The sequence below is a fragment of the Phodopus roborovskii genome, unplaced genomic scaffold, assembly GCF_943737965.1.
Source record: "Phodopus roborovskii unplaced genomic scaffold, PHOROB, whole genome shotgun sequence".
In the NCBI taxonomy this organism is placed as follows: Eukaryota; Metazoa; Chordata; class Mammalia; order Rodentia; family Cricetidae; genus Phodopus; species Phodopus roborovskii.
The window spans coordinates 3,293,719-3,312,051 of record NW_026126619.1 but is presented as its reverse complement, the minus strand read 5'-3'; the positions used below and the strand labels follow the sequence as shown (position 1 = coordinate 3,312,051).

The 18,333-nt window shown below is 41.3% G+C and overlaps 2 protein-coding genes across 5 annotated transcripts in view; one reads left to right on the top strand and one right to left on the bottom strand.

Annotated features, from left to right (window-relative positions):
- Positions 1 to 1,094: 1,094 nt before the first annotated feature.
- Ccdc59 (coiled-coil domain containing 59) lies at positions 1,095 to 5,364 on the bottom strand. Its single transcript, XM_051206407.1, has 4 exons — positions 5,211 to 5,364; positions 4,130 to 4,436; positions 3,604 to 3,697; positions 1,095 to 1,775 (listed from the first exon to the last, which is right to left on the bottom strand). The coding sequence occupies exons 1-4, from the start codon at positions 5,362 to 5,364 to the stop codon at positions 1,614 to 1,616; spliced, it is 717 nt and encodes a 238-aa protein (XP_051062364.1). The 3' UTR covers positions 1,095 to 1,613.
- Positions 5,365 to 5,524: 160 nt separating this feature from the next.
- Mettl25 (methyltransferase like 25) overlaps positions 5,525 to 18,333 on the top strand; it is a 57,204-nt gene continuing 44,395 nt past the window's right edge. For all 4 annotated transcript variants that reach the window (XR_007835892.1, XM_051206401.1, XM_051206400.1 and 1 more), the window contains exons 1-4: positions 5,525 to 5,783; positions 13,350 to 13,520; positions 16,124 to 16,230; positions 17,399 to 17,986. Coding sequence is in view for 3 of the 4 variants with exons in the window: in XM_051206401.1 (XP_051062358.1) it covers positions 5,552 to 5,783; positions 13,350 to 13,520; positions 16,124 to 16,230; positions 17,399 to 17,986 (1,098 nt within the window). In the remaining variant the exon portion in view is untranslated. The remainder of the gene's footprint in view (positions 5,784 to 13,349; positions 13,521 to 16,123; positions 16,231 to 17,398; positions 17,987 to 18,333) is intronic.

Below are 18,333 nucleotides of genomic sequence, written 5' to 3'. Positions count from 1 at the left end.
GCTGGGCAGAGAAAGGCTAGGCGGGACTGGCAGGCAGACAGAGTAAATAGGAGAAATCTGGAAAGAAAAGGAGAAGCAAAAATAGGAGAATGCACACTAGGGGCCAGCCACCCTGCTACATAAGCCTTGAAGTAAAAAGTGAAGAAAGGTATATACAATAGAGAAAGATAAAAGCCCAGAGGCAAAAGATAAAACGGGATAATTTAAAATCAAGCAAAACTGGCCCATAAACAGAGCTGAGTAAAAACCAACCAACAACATGAGCTATGTAGTTTTTACACCAAAGTCTGAAAGCTTTTGTTTTGATCCTGGTGTTAACTGCTTTCTGCCCTAAAACACCTTAGGATACAAACAAAAGAAAGCAAACAATAAATATAGACCTCTCCTTAACAGTCCTGTAAAATGCACTTCAAGGGACCAGCTCTTCATGTGTTGTCAGGATAAGAATGTAAAATACAGATTTGAGGAGAGGGATTGAGTGAATTGTTCACTGTGCACACTTCCTTCATCAGATTTTGGCTTTCTGGGCTGTTTAAGTGCAATAGCATCTCAATATCATAAACTTCTAAACATTGTTCTTCTAGGCAAAGAGCAAGTTTCATATTTCCTAATTATCTGTCATTGTAACCCAGGAGAAAGGCTGCAGCATGCAAAGGTTCTCTAAAACCTTAACACAATGTTAGAATACTTGCTGGCACGCAGTTTTACAACCATTATTGTGCACTTTTTTTTTTTTTTTGCTGACAAGGCTTTCTTGTTCTGTTGCAACTAAAAGCAGAAAGGTTCTCAGCTCACAAAGGTACCAAAAATATTACATGGTGACAATACCCTTCAAAGTACAGGGTCCCCCTCAAGGATGTGGGGAGCTTAACAATGAGAAAATACTGGGCTTCTCCCATCACTTAAGACACCAAAAGTAATTCCACATAACAGAACATACCTATGAAATTCAATTCATAAACCGTACTTACTAGGTGTATCTTATCATGGGGTGCAAACTTAGGGCCCAGGTAACCTACTTTCAGATAGCCTAGAAAATCCACTTTCCTGCAACAGGTACTACAAATAAAAACTCCAAGGAGAGTCATTCCTTCCTTTACCATTAAAATGACTTTAATTTAAACACTATTCAACCTGTCAGGCACGGTAGTGCCCTCGTGGCAGAGGCAAGAGGATCCCAAGTTTGAGACCAGCCTGAGACGTGGCAGCAACGCTGAAACCCTACCACAAACTGCCAGGGGATACAATGCACCTTCGGGATAGTACAACCGCCAGACAAGAGCAAGCACCCAACTCTCAGTAGGCAAGACCCCAGTGCCGTAGCTGACTGTTGCACTGAAACTCGTTCACATCACTGAAATGCTTCACCGCCAGCTCGGGCCTCCTATTCCAAAAACAGTTTATTTCATACAATTTCCATGGATGGTTTTTAAAGTTCTTCAGGATAAAGTCATTCATTGTGGAAAAAAAATATAGAGAACTTTTTTGTATTACAAAAACAAAAAAGTAATTCACTAATCCACTGACGTCAGCAAATTCAGTTCAGTGCTGCCAATACACACATAAGAGGATGCGGATGCAGATGCAGTAGTCAGTCAGCATTTAACACGGCTTTAACTGGTCCCTTGTATCTTCTGGAGAAGATACTCCATCTGTAGATTGAGGTTTGGCTGGCCCTTTCTAGTCTTTTTGCTCAGGACTTTGAAAGCTTCCATCTTCTTCTTCTTGTAGAGCCTCTGAGCCTCTTCTCGTTCTCGTTTTCTCGTTTCAAATTCCTGCAATTATAAACATACACAATGTTCATTGTCACAAACAGAAAACACAGGTCATATACCACAATAGCAGACCCACTGCTATTTGTCTCTTCTGTTGTATAAAATGTGAATAATTTTCCAAAACTGAAGTAGTGTGAGCTCTTTGCTTTCATATCAAATGTTACATAACTAAAAGAGAAGTCAAATACTTCTTTAGAAATTTCACCGTTTAAATCTATAAGAATTAGAGGGACCCTGACAGAGGTTAACTAGTGTAATATTCTGCGTAACACTGAAGTTTATTTCCAAAAAAAACTGTATCCCGTGTTTTTATCTGTCCTTTAGCTAATTTACAGATTTAATTTAAAAATGGTGGCTACCTACTTACTACTCTAGTGTAAAACCCTCAGTCAGACACCACGAGCTTCACTATTGTGCTCATTTGTTGCTCTGACAGAAACTCAAATACAGAAGATTGTAACTCAAACTGGTAACCAGTTCTGAAGATGCACTATCAAACAAGCACTACAACATTCTAACTTAAAACAACAGCTGAAAAGAAGCCGCACTGTAGTGTGCTTATCTCCAGTTCAGGGAGCCTCCAAATGATCTACTAGAAACACATTAGACTTACACGCAACTGTGATTACACGTAATTATAGTTAGCAAAGAGTCATACATGCAATTTGAGAAACTGCAGTATACTCCATTCCTCTAAAAACTTTTCTAGTCTACCCTGTTGATCTTACAAACAAGGACCAAGCTGAGTGATAAAGAAGAACTTGCAGGGACCACTATGTGGCCAGGCTTGGCTGTAAACAGATTCAAATGCTCACATGTGACATAGTATTTATTTTAATATGTACTTAGAGATCTGAAGCTGTATGCTGGTGGTGTCCGTCTTTAATCCCAGCACTGGGGAGGCAGAAGCAGGAAGATCTTCTAAGTTCCAGGCCAGCCAGAGCTACACAGTGAATCCTGCCTCAAAAAATACTGAAACTTATTCATGAGTTCTGCTGCCTGGCCTGGTTGCCTGGTTTACCCCTATGTCATTACTCTTATTTACAGCTCTATTTAACCAGTTGTTCACAATTCTGATCTCATGGGTAAAGTGTCACTGGCTTTTGTATTAACATGAGATAGAGATCATCTCTCCCTGTCACCAGCTGCAGAATAATCACAAGCATTTTAGATATTAAACTCCAATTTCTTTATTCATATCCTAATGGGTATAAATGAAATTATATCAGTACTGTCTTTGGGGATATTTTGATGAAATAGTGGCACATTACTTAAGCTTTAGTACAAAACAAACTGACAAAAACCTAAAACCCTGAACCTTGAGACTAAGGACTGCTACCCTGCACAGATGCAGTTTTTAAGGTCACAGAGCAAGGACGGAAGGAGATGTTTGAGGAAATATCTCAGCATGGGAGATGGCTTTGTTTCTGAGTATTTTATCCCAACACTTCCTCTGGAGTTTTTACTCCATCAATACTTCCCTTAGGTCTCAGGTCCTCTAATTCACAGCATATCAGATTATTTCAAGGAACTCATTGAAGATCTAAGTTTCTAGGCTGCAGTCTGAGAAACATTATCACAGACGCTAGATGCTCGTATTATTAACTGACAAGCAACCTTTTTTTTTTTGGAATTTTTTCACTGACCTAGTAGAATTGTCTGAGCTAATCAAGGACTTAGAATATTGTACAATTCTACAAATCTGCTGAGTAATACAAAAAGTACTGGAGAAGACAATATTATGGGCCTAAATACTAAGACATATGTCTTGTACCCATGTTAAAGATAAAGAAAAATAAACCTTAAATAATTAAAAAGTAGAACTTACGAATTTCTTAGCAGCACGCTTTGCTTGTATCCGTTCATACTCTTCTTGTGCCTTTTGGTTTGAAGTTTTCTTTTTCTTGGGAACCGTGACAGAACTTGCAAGAGAAATTAAGACATGCAAGTTAAATCATTAAGAAATGATTTGGACAAAATTATGCAACTGTGTCAAATACATTATTTATATACAAAAAGGTCACTAATACAAATTGAAGTTAGCATGAGAAAAAACAGCAGCAAAAAGTAGGAAAATGCCCAAATAAGACATTAAAACCCCATTTACATTTATAGTTACAATTACAGATTAAAGGATGATGGTAAATGGATATTTTTCAACAAATATTTAAGCACGGAAAGCACAGTAGGTTCTGATGAATATTAGACTGTTAAAAATATGGAGATGAATGAATGAGATTGTGAAAACATTACAGCATGACTTCAAAAATTTGTTAAGAAAATTTCTAATTTCTTACCCATATTGCTCTGTATCGTCTACAAAACATTGAGTTTCAAAGGAAGGAAGTACATACTTTAGTGTACACAGCTGTTCTGGCTGAGGCTGGTAATCACTAGACTGTTCTTCAGACAAAGTCTGTTCAGTGTTACATTCTTCTTCAGGCACGGGCTGGTCAACTTGTTCTTCTGATGGAGGCTGACCAACCTTTCTCCGCTGTTTCCTGAGTCTTTCTTCTTCAGCTAAATAGAGGTGTTTCAGATGGTCTGGGTAGTGATCCGTGAACTGGGGTTCCTGGGACGTTGGTGCCTTCTTTACCTTCCATTGCAATTTCTTGTAATTCTGCTGGATCTTCAGTTTCCTCCGAAATGCAAAACCTTGTCCTAACATCGAAGGATTTCAGTTACTTTCACAGAAAGTGATAAAGGTTACTAGAGATGAAGCTTTTTTTTTTTTTTTTTAACATTATACTCAAATGACAGAATTACTTGGTTTTGCTTTAAAGATTAGGTTAGTCAATACATTTATTTCTGCACTGGGGGAGCAAGTTGGCCTGAATATAAGGCCAACAACTGTCAAACACCACCAAAACAGACAAAACACTTCAAAGTAAAACTAAAGAGTAAGCTAAACTCCACTTGAATTTATAATCGTATTCACAAATTAAAATTTTTTTACATCCCTCTAAAACATCACTGGGGGTCCTCAGCAAATAATTAAAAGTAGGGTGGGGAAGACTTTTGATTTTCCACTAGAGGAACTTAATAATCATTAATTTTCCAAATTAAGACACAACACCACCAGAGGGGACAACAACGTACAACTTTCTTTACATCTTGTCGATTACTTTCAGACCCAACACAACACTCAACCATGTGAAGAGCGACTGAGGCCTTACAGAGACAGAAGGAGGGATCTAAGGAAGAGAGGGGAACGGGGCTGGGGCGCTGCGATTATCAGTGCATGCTTAGCCCGGTCCCTCTTTCCTTTGCTGCGGCACAGGTACGAATCTGCCTCGGACAGCACACGGACGGGCGCACCCGACGCTGCGTGCCTCGGGTTAGATTGACAGCAGCGGCCCCGCGGCTGAGCCCCGGCAGCCCCGGCACGCACGCGCGCTGGCGCCCGGGCCTCCCCACCGCGGCCGCCCGCCGTACCCTCGCGGACGCTGCCGGGGAAGGCTTGCTGGTGGCGGGGCCGCCAGGCCCTGCGCTTCCCTCTTGGGCTCTGGGGTCCGACCCGAGGCGCCCCCTGCTCCCGCGCCGCCGGGCCTCGGGCCCGCCACTCGGGAGACCGCCCCGCCGGCGCCATCCCGCGCCCGCCGCTCGCGCTGCAGGAACCACGGCGGGCGCCGGCTTAGCACGTCATCAGGCCGAAGCAATCGACCAGCCCCACGCCAGCGGCGCGTGCTCGGAGCTCGGCTGCTTCGGCCTGGCCCGCGAACGGAGGTGCGGCGCGGCCACGTTGGCGCCACCTGCAGCCCTGGAGGGCGAGCGCCATGGCGGCGCTTTGCTCTCTCCCCGGCAGCCCGGACCTGTCCGCGCTGCGGGCCACGTTACAGGACCTGCTGGGCTTCCTGAGGGCAGCCCTGCCCATCTGCAGCGCGCACACGGTGGACTTCTACACCGAGTCGCTGTGGCGGGAGCTGGTGGACTTGTCGCCGGACGGCGTGCTGGCGGCGCTCGGGGCGCCGGCGGGGGCCGAGCCGCGGGAGGCGGGGCCGGGACCAGGTGACTGACGGGCGGGTGGGGGCGGGGCCAGGTGACTGATGGGCGGGGCATTGGCGGGCGGGGGCGGGGCATGGGGCGGGCGGGGGCGGGGCCATGTGACAGGTGGGCGGGCGGAGGCGGGGCCATGTGACAGGTGGGCGAGGCGAGACCTGGTGACTGACGGGCAGGGGGCGGGGCTGGACCCGGTGACTGACGGGAGGTGGGGGCGGGACCGGGTGACTAACGGGTGGGCGTGGCGGGACAGGGTGACTGACGGGCGAGTGGGCGGTGCGGGATCTGGTGCCTGACGGGCGGTGGGCGGGACGCGGCTAGTCGTGCGCCCCCTGGTGCATCTCGGCGGAAGTGGCGGAGACTATCGTGGCGCCTGTGGGAATTGAAGGCAGGGATCTGAATAGGAGGTGGGAGAGGCCCCGTCCGCCTTCTCATCTTCGGGCGTTGTTGTGTTGCCCCAGTTTACGGGCATCAGCAGCTTAGGTCCGGGAACACAGAAAGGTTGTTTGGAGACAGGTGCAGCGTGGACAGATCAGTTAAGAGCCTGTGTCGCATCTGTAGAGTGTGTCTTGGGTTCGCAGGGTGAAAATCCTGTGAATGCTCTCCAGTTCGTTTGGAAACTGTATTTTCAGTACCAGTTATGGGACCAGAAGTTTTCTAGGCTCTGGGGTTTCGCACCCTCAAGAGACGTAGATTCTATCGAGTGTCGGTTTTGCGAACAGACGGAGGAACTGTCTATCTACTGGCATTTCTGCTTCGCTTCCAGGCTCTCCAGGTGTCGCTAGTGAACGTCTTCCCTCAAATCCCTGAATATGCAGTGTGCCACGGGGGGTCGGGGTGGGGGTAGTGAAGATGGAACTTAGTAAATATCCGGTCTTTTCAAGTCTCTCTTGGAAAACTTGCAAAGAGCCCGAACCATATTTGTCTGAACAGTGGGTGGATTCCAACACGTGGGAAAATACTTGGCATGTGTTAAGTGCGCCTTAAACATTTGTTGAACCACTGACTCATGGTGGCTTTCAAAAAAGAAAATGTGAAGAAAAGCGACTATTAAGAGCAGAACAAGGCTTTAATGTGTGCCTAACTGGGTCTCTGCCCGATGGGATTACATTATTTTACGTATATTAATAGTTGTATTCCTCGTGAATTCTGCTATGTACTATTGCTAGGTGCACAATTATATTTTTCTCCATATATATATTTTCTCTTTCGTGTGTGTGTGTGTGTGTGTGTGTGTGTGTGTGTGTACACGCCTGTCCTCATGTGGGAGATCAGGTCAGCTTCCAGCATTATTTCTCAGGGGCTGTGCACCCTATGTTTTGAACAGGGACTCATCAGTTAGGCTAAGGTGCTTGGCTAGTGAACTTCAGGAATCTACCTGAAGAATTCTGCACCCCCCCCCCAACCCTGGAATTGCAAGTGTGTACCACCATGCCTGGCTTTTATGTGGATCCTCAGGCCCCCATGCTTGCAAAGCAAACATTTTATCTTCCAGACCCCGTTTTCTCTTACTCTTTACATTGTACTGAAATTGGATTCTTTAATCTTGGCTTGTGAATTTGCAGCTTAAATTCATTTCCCAGGGACCACAGTTTTTAGCAGAAGGTTCATACTGTCAGTTTCTCATTATCTGACGCCACAGTATGAGCTCGTCATATCCATATTTGAATCTATTGGTTTGTTTAGCAAGTAATTACGAAGTCAGTTTCTCACCAGAGTGATTTCTTAGTAATCTGAATGCATTCCTTCTTAGTTTTTGTTCCCATGAGCAGTAATGTTAAGAGTATCTTGTCTGTGTGTTTAGGACAGTGTCTGGTCAGTGAAGATGGTTAATAAGTATTGCCAAAGTATAACTGAGCACATCAGTAATACCTTGTGTTTGCTTTCTTAGACTAGGAATGTGTGTGTGTGTGTGTGTGTGTGTGTGTGTGTGTGTGTGTGTGTGAGAGAGAGAGAGAGAGAGAGAGAGAGACCTGACAGTCAATTATATGTCTGTCCAACAAAAACAACAGAGACTGGCTGGGTTATTGACCTTTGAAATGTCTCTGAACCTAATAACTTTTCCAGTATAAAATACTGATTTATTGGAAGCATCACTTAGGATTTTCTCATCATCGGTAGAACAAGTTAAACAAATCTGACGTCCGTGTTGGGAGATCACAGACGTCAGCAATTGTATAGCACACTAACAAATGAAGTATTTATTTTAACTGGAACCTTACACTTCTCAGTGAAGACAGATTCAGAGTTAACTGATTGCAGTTTTTTTCTAGATGAATATAGGAAAGTCCTGTGCATTGAGCAGTGTCCAAAGGGTACTTTTGATCTTTGTATATGTATGAGATAAGACACATATGAGATATCGGCTTTTTGTTTTACACAATTGTGTCGGGATCGGTCTTTGTGGGGCTGTAATCAGAGCCAGTTGAGCGGCCCCAAGTCCGTACCTGAGTGGGTGAGTGGGGATGAGGGAAAGGCTAGCTATAGACAATAAAGAGACAGAATAAAGGTCAGGAGGGCAGACCAGTCAATACTGAAATGCCACGAGTTTATTTTCCACCACTCTTATATACCTTTTCCAAAAAGAGGACACAGAATCATCTTCCCCACGTTCCCCTTGTGTGTGGTCTTGAGCACAGCAGTAGAAGTAAACTGGAACAGGACAGAGGCTGCTGGACCTGTGTCTTCATGTGACTTTTGGGCAGGGGATCTCAACTGGTGAGGTGTAGCCCTTTGGGGAATCAAATGACTCTTTCATAGGGGGTCACCTAAGACCATTGAAAAGCACATATATTTACATTGCAATTCACAACAGTGGCAAACTTACAGTTATGAAGTAGCAACAAAAATAATTTTATGCTTGGGAGTCACCACAACATGAGAAACTGTATTGAAGGGTCGCGGCACTAGGAAGGTTGAGGACTGCTGGTTTGGGGGATCCTAACTTTGGTCTTTATGGTTAATGTGGCAAGCATTTTACCCACTGAACTTTCTCCCCAGACCAGTTCTTTCTACTGTGCTGTGTTTCTTGAGGGCTTTTATGCCATTTTAGCAGGAAACTGACCCAGTGTTCCATGACTGTTATTTCACATAGCATTAGACACCCCTGAATTACTTTGCTTTTTATCATTTTATTTAGCAAATGTGTTTCTAAATATGTCTCATTGAACAGTTGTATTTCTCAACAAGTTAAACTAAGTAAGGAATCTTAAAGTTAAAATATTATGGTTAACTTTTCTAGTTTTACATTTAATTTAATTTTCATAAATAACATAGTTCAATGTGAAAATGCTTTTGGCATGATTGACTATACTTATGCATTCATTATGGTGTTAATGTTGGTATGGTAAGGAACCATATGTCAGTCCTTGTGAATATGTGTTATTTCATCCAAAAACATGGTTTACCTGTTTAACATATTTTTTTTATTTTGTATTCAACTATAAATTAAGCTAGAGTTGCTTATTCAAAAAAAAAAAAATACTACCACATAATTGGATCATATAATTGATTCATTTTAAGAGCAACAATATGTATTGTATTTGTTCTCTTAGTACATTACAGTATGTTGGATAGATGCAAAGTATGTAAAACTTAACCATTCCTTCTTTAGTTTTCAAAGTTTAATAAGACAGAGTTAACGTTCAGCTATTAAGCAATTAACAAAGATGTAATCCAACAGTCAACTATTGCAAAAACCAAAGCCTTAAAAACTTCTATTAACTATTAAGTTTGCATTAAATAAAAATTAATTTCCTTTTAAGAAACACATGCTCAACTCATCCAACACTTGGGGAACACTGTGCTTTTTATCCAAAAGGAACATACCTTGAGGCTTTTGTGGTAATGCTGGAATTAATGGGATTTGAACTGTAGCGGTGATGGGGAGGGTTTCCAAATGAAAGACAATTTTATGTCAGGATGGATGACTGGCTGGACACATGAACTAAAGATGTTTTTAATTTTAACAGTGAATGGAAATGCTATTTACCAACACAGGAGACAGGAAAAAGGCAAGATGTGTCAGGAATAAGAATATTTGTAGAAATAAATACAAAATATTTCCATATCCTTGTGAAGATGATCATCAGGAAGGTACTGCTGTCAATATCTCCCTGAAATTCTGGTCTATTGGCTGTGTGATTAATAATTTCTTATACCCCTATAACAAAATTACATCCGTAACTTTAGTACATATTCGTATCTTACATTGTATTCTGTGTGATCTAAATCACTCCTGTCTCACCCTAAGGTTGTGAGTACTCGGGCTGAAATGAGGTTTTATGCTTCCCTAACAGGCTCAGTGGTGCTATGGAAGTCCTCACAGTGGCCTCAGTGATTTCAGCCACTACAGAGTCTTAGGAGAATTCCGTAGCCGGTGATGCTACAATAGTAAGTGCATTGAAATATGCTGTCGTTCATGCATGCATGCATCCATCCATCATCCATCATTCATGTTGTGTGCAAAGTCCTTTTGCTTTACAACTGAACATAGGAGACAGTGGTATTTGCTTCTATTAGTAGACGCCACAGAAAATCGTACACCTTGAATTTGCTTTCTTTTCAGAGACATTAATTATTTTAGATATCCAAATTATGCTTCAGTTTCTGGAAGCAAGATCACTTCTAGTGGAGAGGGAGATGTGAAGAGGAGTATAGGAGTGATTACAAAGGAAAACCAAGTGTGTAATAAAAACTCACCACTCTAGATGGATCTCTGCCAGGGAAGTTGTCTGACTGATAGTCAGGTCCATCGATGCTCACTGCTATTTGCTTGCTGTGACCTATGCCAGTGGAGCATGAGGGTTAAGAGCGCAGTGTAAACGCATACTGCCACAGCTTATTTGCTCTGACAGTGTTAGTGTGTGACATTTGAATCCGTTACAGTCTTGTCAGGTCTCAGGAATCTCCTCTGCAAATGAAGAAAGAGCAACAATTAGCATGCTCGTATAACAGGTAAAGTGTCTGGCATCCTGCCTGGCATGTAGCATTAAACGTGCAGTAGCTGTCTGCAGTGGGGTGGTGAGTTATTGTTCACCCTGATGGAGCTCATCTTCCTTAGAGTCTTATAGGACATCCAAGTACCAGAACAGGTAAGTAGCTTGGAAATTTTACTTGTTAATTATGAATATGCATCCATTGGTCTTATTTCTGGTTTTAAAACTTTATGCATTTTTTCTTTTGAAAAATTCTTCCAGTCTGCATTTGACTCTTTGGTTTTCCTGTGTACAGTGATATCTGGTAAAAGATTAAAAGCAGGTTCGAGGTATATCCTGGTATCGTGTTTATCGAAAATAACCTCTCCTGCTTTTTCCCCATCTCATTTCCTAGTTTGATGCTATTTTTAAATCCTGTGTTTTTTTTTTATCACTATGTGTATGATGTATGATTTGTTAGTATATATGTGTGCGTAGTGTACTGGGGTGAGTCTGTGGAGGTCAGAGGGCAGCAGGCAGGAGTCGTTTCTAGCCTTCCACCGTGTGGAAGCAATCATCTTTACCCACCGAGCCAGCCCTCTGGCTCTGCCGCTAATCTCTTCCCCAATGGTCGGTCTCCTAGCCTCGACACCCTGGGATAGTGATAGGTCACACAAAGAGACAAGTGAAGAAGACACCCGAGGAAAATCAGAAACTCCCAGCAGAGGGAGATGCAGGCAAGGCAATCAAGCTGCAGAATATGCAACAAATGTAACAAATGCAGGAACTTTCTCTGTGGGGAAGAATATCTACACCCAACTAAGAAGTAACTAAAACTCAGTGGCCATGGGGCTTCTGTGCTACTGGCTGCCAATCACAAACTTACTATGCACACACGGCACTGTGAGGATCTGGGCCCATGCCCCATGGCCTTCTCGCATGCAGAAGAAAGGCAAGCCTAGATTTTTGGCCCTTCTCATTCTCTATGAATCTCCAAAAGCAGCAAATTGTGGCAGTTATATAGACTGAACCACTCGGAAAAAAAAAACAATAATAATAACTCAGCTGTGTTTCTGTGGTAAAAAAAAAAAAAAAAAAAACAATTGTGGAACTCTAGACGGAATAAACTGGTTTTAACTCTAAAGAAATAAACTATGAGATTGAATCAAAATAGGAATAAACTGGTTTTAACTCTAAAGAAATAAACTATGAGATTGAATCAAAATATGCAATCCTTTAAAACATTGACTATCACTGAAAATGTGCTACCATTTTAACTTAGGCCTCCAGTACCCAAAGTTTCTGGAATGCTGGCAATTAAAAGCAAATCAATAGCATTTAGTTCAGGTCAAAGTGGAATATTTTCAAGAATTTTCAATAGGATAGCTAAGTTGATTCAGACACTTACTTTTCCAACAGAAACACCACATTTCTTTCTGTTGGCAACATTGCCCAATAATTGCCAGGTATAATGGCCCCTCTGCTCACTGCGATTTCATACTTTATTCTATCACACTCTAAGAAACTGCTCCCCTGGAACCTTCAAATGTTGAAACTGCTCTTAAACCTGAAAGTCTCACTTAATAGTCGACTGAGTTTTCCCTCCTGCATCATGTCTAAATATTTTGATGTAGATTTTATTGCTTTGGCTGCATCGGTAAATTCAGCTCGTAAAATTTCCTAAAATCTATATTAAATAAATTCACCAAGGTAACCTTGTGGTTTTATTTTCTATTTAATTGACTCAAAAGTTGAAGTACACACATCTCTGCTTTTTGCTGTTTAATAAATTGTGCACACATTATACCTCATCTTAAGAGATGCTATTTTTTAAGAAGCTATGAGTGGGAGTATAATTTTCTTTAGAATCTGAAGATATTCATCAGTTACATTGTTTTCAAGTTTTGTCAGAGAGCAATGGTCCCCTTTGTGTTTAGCTGGATATTTTAAGAAGTAGTTATGAATGTAGTGTAGGCTAGGCAAGATGTCATGGCATGTATGTTATGTCTGTCTGGTTTTGGTAGAGTCCAAGTTGTTCCCAAGATTGTATGTTTCCCCTAAGTGAGTGCTCTGCACACATTGTTTAACAACTGGATTTGATGGTTTTGTGAGCTTGCTTTTATTTTGTCACATGTTGGTTTAGTTTTTAGAAACACCCTTTAATGAATGGGCTCACTTGGACTGCTTTATCCATTGAGGTCTATGACTGCTATGACAAACTGGAATGAAAACCTTAGAAATAAAGTGTCGCCCCCTAGCAGCCGTCCAGAAGAGTGAGACTGTGCAACGCAGGGGTAACAGTGTTGTTGGGACTGGCACCTTGAAACGCACAATTGTGGGTCAGACGAGACAGCTCACAGTTACGCAACCACAGTACTCTTCAGGCAGGAAACGGCTGCTGCTGTTGTCCCTGGAAAACAGAAAGACCAAATTTTAATTTGATCTTTCAAGACATGATTAGAGAAAATGCTAAAACTGGGTTTTGCAGAGGCCGATCATTTAAGTAACAAATGCAAAGGAACTGTTAGAAATATTGCCATACTCTACAGTTAAAATCTTGTAAGCTGCTGTAAAATCTCCATGGTTTATTTACTGTTTTAAAATCGCAAACAATTTAGATATTAATACTGCTCATCTTCCTTTTCTGTCCGATTTTCAGGTCTTATTGATCTCCCCAGAGTATTTTGTGAAAGGTCTCAGAAGCTGTTGAGCACGGAAGCCTTCGCTCTAGCCGCCAGACACTACTCTGTGCAAAGCTTGGGTCTGTGTACTCCTTTTGAGCAGTTGCTTACAGCCCTTGGAGTAAATAAAGAACAGAGGACTGATACGTGTGAGTGTGACATATGCTTACGCTTTCTAGGTTCTTAACAGCAGGACACGGTTCATATATATGTCTCTCCATTATAGTCTAGTTTGTTCCTGGATATTCCGAGCACTGATACGTTCACTCATTCTGGGAGGAACAGGTTCTCTTATCCTAAATTAAAGTCACATACATATCTCTATGCTTTTCCCTACATTAGTCCCTGGATGTCTTTACCACAGTTAATTTCAGACTTTCAAGCACATATGTATTGTGCTACTACGATGTCAAAAATCCTTGCGTTAGTTTTTATTGCAGTTGGATAATGACCTCTGCACCTGGTTCTTTGGGAAGAATATGAGGAATGTGGATGATGGTGGCTGGGAAAATGGGGGAGACATAAGTATATGAAAGTGGGGAAAACCCAAATTAAAACTCAAGTGTCAAGATAGGTTAAAAGTCATTTCCTTCCATAGTTATGTTAAATGCCAGTAGACACCCCAGTTAGATGGTCGTGATGAGGAGGCTGAGGTTTTAAAAACTGACTGTGCTCCATGTCAAGGAATCAGCTTTAGTAGTAGAGCCAATGGGTTAAATAATAATTACATTCACGATAAAATAGGGACTACATGCCTAATTTATTGTTTACCAAGGTCTTTTTTGCTGCTACCTCATTTGATCCTCATTATTTCACCAACTCTCTTTTGTTTTTTGTTTTTAAAGAAAGCTCTAAACTTACAGAAACACTGTTTAATACTACAGTGAATCCTGGATACTTTTGACCTAAATTTGCCATGTTAAAGTCTTACTTGCTGTAAGCAGGCACCCTCACACACTTTGTAAAAGTCTGGATCCTCTGACCATCAGTCCGAGACATGGAATTACCCACAAGAATTTTAATATGTATCCATAAGAACCAGGATAAATTCCTACTTACCCCATATCATGTCGGTTTATTCAGGACTTTCACTTGGCTTTAGTAACATTATCTAATAAGCAGACTGTATTCAATATGTTTTAGTGTTGCAGAAATTACAGCTTCTTTTTTTTCATACTTTTTTAAATATATTTTACATGTATGAGTGCTTTGCTTACACGCACGTGTGAGTACAAGTGTGTCCCTGATGAGCACAGAGGTCAGAAGAGGGCCTCTAGTTTTGAAAAGGTATGCATGCGCTGCCATGGGTGTCCGATAATGGACCTAGAATTTTCTCCTCTTTCGTCTGGTTGTTTTTCCTGACACTGATAGGTTGATCCATGCAGGAAGGTTTGTTTGATTAAGTACAGCTTTACACTTTTAATTGAGATTCTAATTAAAGGATTTCTTTCTCATGCCCCTCACTAAGAGGCAATGTAATATTTACCTATCACTGGTACTTAGTGTTTGCTGGCAAAACTGGATCCTCCGAAACCCTTCATTGCAAAAGGAGCTTATCCCCCTTCTAGTCCAATTTTCTCATTGTTATTGTTGTTTTCCTTTATCTCTAAGCATTTTAATGAAGATATTTTATTATGTTCCTCCTGAAACAAAACAAAGGATTTTGGGCAATGGTGGCTCTGGGCAAGAGCATTCTGGCTGTAATTGAGTTAATCAGCAACATTGCTACTGACATTGTAATCAAAACACCAAGCTGTTGCTAAGTGGCCACGGCTGAGTAAAGCCTGGCCTTCCATCTGCCTTCTAAAACATAGGAACTATATGTTGGGTGTCAAAGGAGCAACAATAGCGTACACAAACATGAAACCATTACCAAGATCTAGATGGATGTTGTCTTATGCCAGTAAAAGAAAGTTGACTTCTCAGTGTAGGGATACAGGCTAGTGACAGCTGTGCATGGAGGGAATCTGCTCCCCATGCTGGAGTATGTCTGTCTGTTTTCTGGGCTGGTGTCAGTCAGCAGAATGCCATTGTATAGTAACCATGTTCACCTGGGAAGACCTTATTAGCAAGTTTTTTTTTTATTATTTAAATTTGAAACAACTTGCTTTACATGTCAACCCCAGTTCCCTTACCCTCCCCTCCTCCCCTGCTCCCCCACAAACCCCCAGCCCATTCCCTTTCTGCTATCCAGGGAGCAGACTTACATGGGATCTTCAAAGTCTGTCATATCATTTGGAGCAGGGCCCCGGAGCACACTATATAGAAGAAAATAGCCACATGTGGATATTAAGCTCTTCATATGTGGCTAGTGTAGCTTGAAAGTTTAAATTGTTCATTTGTCTGTTCTTGTATTAGGCTTTTTTTGTTTGTTTGGTTTGGTTTGGTTTGGTTTTGGTTTTTTTTTTTTTTTGGTGAATAAGACTTGGTTTTATTTTCCTATGTGTGTATAACAATGTCTATTTCCACTTTCTTGCTTATCTTTTTATTGTGTTAATGCTGTTCCTTGAATTATTTTGTAGTACAGTTTTTTTTCCATTCATAGTTAACTACTTGTTATATCAAGGATTGATTTTAATTATCTGTGGATATTTTTATTTTATTCAATTGGAATCATAACTGTTAAATTAATAGCAATCATACAGATATTACAATAGGGTTTATGCCACTTCCATATTAATATAAAAAGTTGTGACAACTCATTAAAAGTCTTTTTAGTAGAAGTATATTAATTATCTTTATTTTCATTCAGGTGAAAATGTGAAGGCAATTGAGTTTATGAATACAAAAAAATCTCATGAGGTTCAAGCAATGTCAGAGCTAATCTGCAGTATCGCTGATTACTGTGGTTTAAAGCAGGTAAGATTATTTCCTTATAAGTATTACCATTTTTAGCATCACGCTTATTTCATTTTTTTTACTTTTTATTGGACTGTTGTTCTCCACCCCGCCCCTTTTTGAGCTTCCTCTCAGTGTTTACTTCACTTGCCAAAGAGATCACACACAGGTCTCAGGTCTTCATTGATAGAGCCGTCACTAAGCTATACCAAACTAGAAAGGTGAAGACTGTTTACTGTATCCTTGTCCTCATAACTTTATGTATTTGTATTTATGTGAAATACTATGTAAGCCAGTGTTGTGGTTTGCATGTGAGATGTTGCCCATAGGCGCATGTATCCGAACAGTCGGGGGTGCTGTTTACGGAGGTTATGGAATCTTTGAGAGCTGGAGCCTTGCTGGAGGAACTATGTCACTGGGGATGAAGTTGAGGTTTGTAGCCTGGCCCCACTTCCTATTATGAATGAAATGTGAGCACTCAGCTTTCAGATTATATAGTTTTACTGTATTAGAGTTAAAACCTTTCCTTTTATTTAGACAAAAGGGGGGAAATGTGGGATATTTGTACACTGTGTGAAGATGCATTGCTGAGATTGGTGTAATCAAAAGCTGAACAGCCTGTAGACAAGCAGGAGGTATAGCAGGGACTTCTGAGCGGAGAGAGAACTCTGGGAGGAAGGCAGGTGGAGTCATCAGTCAGAAGAGGAGGAGTCAGGATGGGTGGTTCAGAGAGAGAGTACACTACAGTCTTGTTTGAAAACCTTTCTTTCACAACGTCCATTGCTACTGTGTTACTACACTCTAATAGATCTTTGTTAGTTTCTGTTTGCTTTGTACCTTGGCACATTGCTTAGCTCATCTGTCATTTTTGGTGACTTTTAAATATATTCTTTGGGATTTTCCGTGGAAACAGTTATGTCATGTATGATAAAAACATGTTGTCTTCGTCACTACCAAATACTATTTCTGTTACTTAATTGTTGCTCTGATTTAGTATGCTATTTAGAACTGGAAAATGTTTAATGAAAATGATCAGTGATTGATTTTTAATAGGAATCAAACATTAAAATAACAAACATATTACATAAATGACACATTACTTTTGTTGACTCGTCTTAGTAAAATATTTGGAATGTTTCCACTACCAACTGACTAAAATCCTGAATTCATTCTCTTTTGTTTTCCCCAGATAATTGACGTGGGTTCTGGTAAAGGCTACCTAAGCTCCTTCTTGTCCTTAAAGTATGGTTTAAATGTCTACGGCATCGATTCCTCAAATACCAATACTCATGGAGCTAAGGAGAGAAACAGGAAGTTGAGGAGACACTGTAAGCTGAATCATCGTCAGACAAGAGTAGATGCCAGTGGAGCGGCATTAAAAATGCCGAAAGCAGTGGAAACTCAGAAGGAAGCAGAGTGTAAGGGAGGTGTTGAGAGCGCACCCAAGAGCAGCCTGGGGAGTCAAAACATGGCTGCCGATGTCTTGCCAGAGGTTTCAGAATCAGCCGTTTCAGTCATTGGGAAACAGCAAGATCTACATGCTCAGCCACGAGAAGAAGACAAGTTCTGTTTGGAAAATGCCTTTTCTCTCATGGACCTTTTGCCTGTTGATGCCATCGAACCTACCTCACCCCAGGTGCACAACACAGAAATGTCTGAAGTGGGGAAACAGAGAAGAGATATGAAATCCAAGCCAAATGATTCAAGTGTATATTCACCACTGACCTCTTTTATCACTGCTGACTCAGAATTACACGACATTATTACAGACCTGGAGGTGAGTCTGCTCTCGAATCCTCTGGTTTGCAAGAATGCTACCACCATAGAATACACTCTGAATAGTTTATTATTGTACTAATATGATATTATCTGACACTTCAGTCCTAAAGATAAAGAACGAAGTCCTGCACTGATTTTCTTTGTCCCCTCAACTGTCAAAATTTAATAAGTACATGCTGAAGAATACAAACCCTCGCCTCATTTCACCTCTAAATAGAAGCACTAGCACAAATGCTAGTCAGTTAGCAAAATTATTATATCTACAATTTAGAGACTGTTTAAATTTCTAGTCCAAGAAGTCTGTGTTTTCGTAATTCTTATTGTTGTAAACTGACACAGTGGTTG